Genomic DNA, 1,611 nt, shown 5'->3' on the forward strand with positions numbered 1-1,611 from the left:
GCCGGCCGTCACCGTCGGGGATCGCCGCCCCGCCAGCCCCCGGCGCTGGGCCCTCGACGGGGACCTGGACTCGGGCGTGCTGGAGGCCGACTCCATGATCGACGACGTCCGGTTAGCGCCCGACGCCGACCCCGCCGCGCTGGACGTGTCCACGGCCAAGACCAACCGCGGCTTCGCCATGACCTTGGAGGAAACCGAGCCGGCCTTGGTGACCCCGCGCCGGGGGAGCCCGGCCGGGGAGGCGCCGGAGCCGCCGGAGCCGCCGGCGCTGGACGAGTCGCTGGCCTACGACTCGGTCAAGTACACGCTGGTGGTGGACGAGCACACGCAGCTGGAGCTGGTCAGCCTGCGGCGCTGCACGTCCGTGCTCAGCGACGACAGCGACATCCTGAGGGCCTGCGACGACGAGGTGGCCTTCGGGGACGGGCTGGTGGCCCCCGACGGGCGCAGCTCCTCCGAGGACTCGTCCCCCGAGGCCGACCTGCAGTTCTCCAAGAAGTTCCTCAACGTCTTCGTCAACAGCACCTCGCGCTCCTCCAGTAAGTGGCGGCGTCGCGACGCGTCGTGACGCGGGGCGGTGTCACCTGGGCTGGGCCGAGTGACGCTGGCGCGTCGCCTGCCCTCTGTGTCCTGCCCCAGCCGGTCCCCGTACCTTGTGGCGGTACGTCATGGCATGTCGCGATATGTCATGGGATATCGCGATATGTCACGGCATGTCGCGATATATCACGGCATGTCACGATATGTCACGGCATGTCACGATATGTCACGGCATGTTGAGTTATGTCACAGCATGTCACGAAATATCACACCACATGACACGATATGTCACAGGATATCACGATATGTCACGGCATGTTGAGTTATGTCACGGCATGTCACACAATATGTCACGGCATGTCGCGATATGTCACGGGATGTCATGATATATCACAGGATGTCGTGATATGTCACATGATGTCACACGATATGTCACAGCATGTCATGATATACCACGGCATGTCACACAATATGTCACCGCATGTGACGCGATATGTCATGATATACCATGGCATGTCACACAATATGTCACCACATGTGACATGATATGTCACGGCATGTGACGCGATATGTCACGGCATGTCACAGTACGTCACAGCATGTCGTGATATACCACGGCATGTCACACAATATGTCATGGTATGTGACACGATATGTCACGGCATGTCACGTGATATGTCACAGCATGTCACAAAATATGTCACAGCATGTCGTGATATACCACGGCATGTCACACAATATGTCACCGCATGTGACACGATATGTCATGGCATGTCATGATATACCACGGCATGTCACACGATATGTCATGGCACGTGACGCAATACGTCACGGCATGTCACAGTACATCACAGCATGTCGTGATATACCACGGTATGTCATGTGATATGTCATGGCATGTTGTGATATATCACAGGATGTCGTGATATGTCACGGCATGTCACACGATATGTCACAGCATGTGACACGATATGTCATGGCATGTCGTGATATGTCACGGGATGTCGTGATATGTCATGGGATGTGACGAGATGTCATGACATCGCGTCACAGCATGTCATGATATGTCAC

The 1,611-nt window shown here is 56.9% G+C and overlaps 1 protein-coding gene across 1 annotated transcript in view; it reads left to right on the top strand.

Annotated features, from left to right (window-relative positions):
- Positions 1-6: 6 nt before the first annotated feature.
- The window catches only part of LOC107199304 (C-Jun-amino-terminal kinase-interacting protein 2-like), a gene marked incomplete at its 3' end in the record, with an annotated part of 12,119 nt that continues 10,514 nt past the window's right edge, over positions 7-1,611 (top strand). The window contains exon 1 of the mRNA XM_015616633.2: positions 7-539. Coding sequence (XP_015472119.2) covers positions 95-539 — 445 coding nt within the window. The remainder of the gene's footprint in view (positions 540-1,611) is intronic.

This window comes from Parus major, unplaced genomic scaffold, assembly GCF_001522545.3.
Source record: "Parus major isolate Abel unplaced genomic scaffold, Parus_major1.1 Scaffold564, whole genome shotgun sequence".
Lineage (NCBI taxonomy): Eukaryota > Metazoa > Chordata > Aves > Passeriformes > Paridae > Parus > Parus major.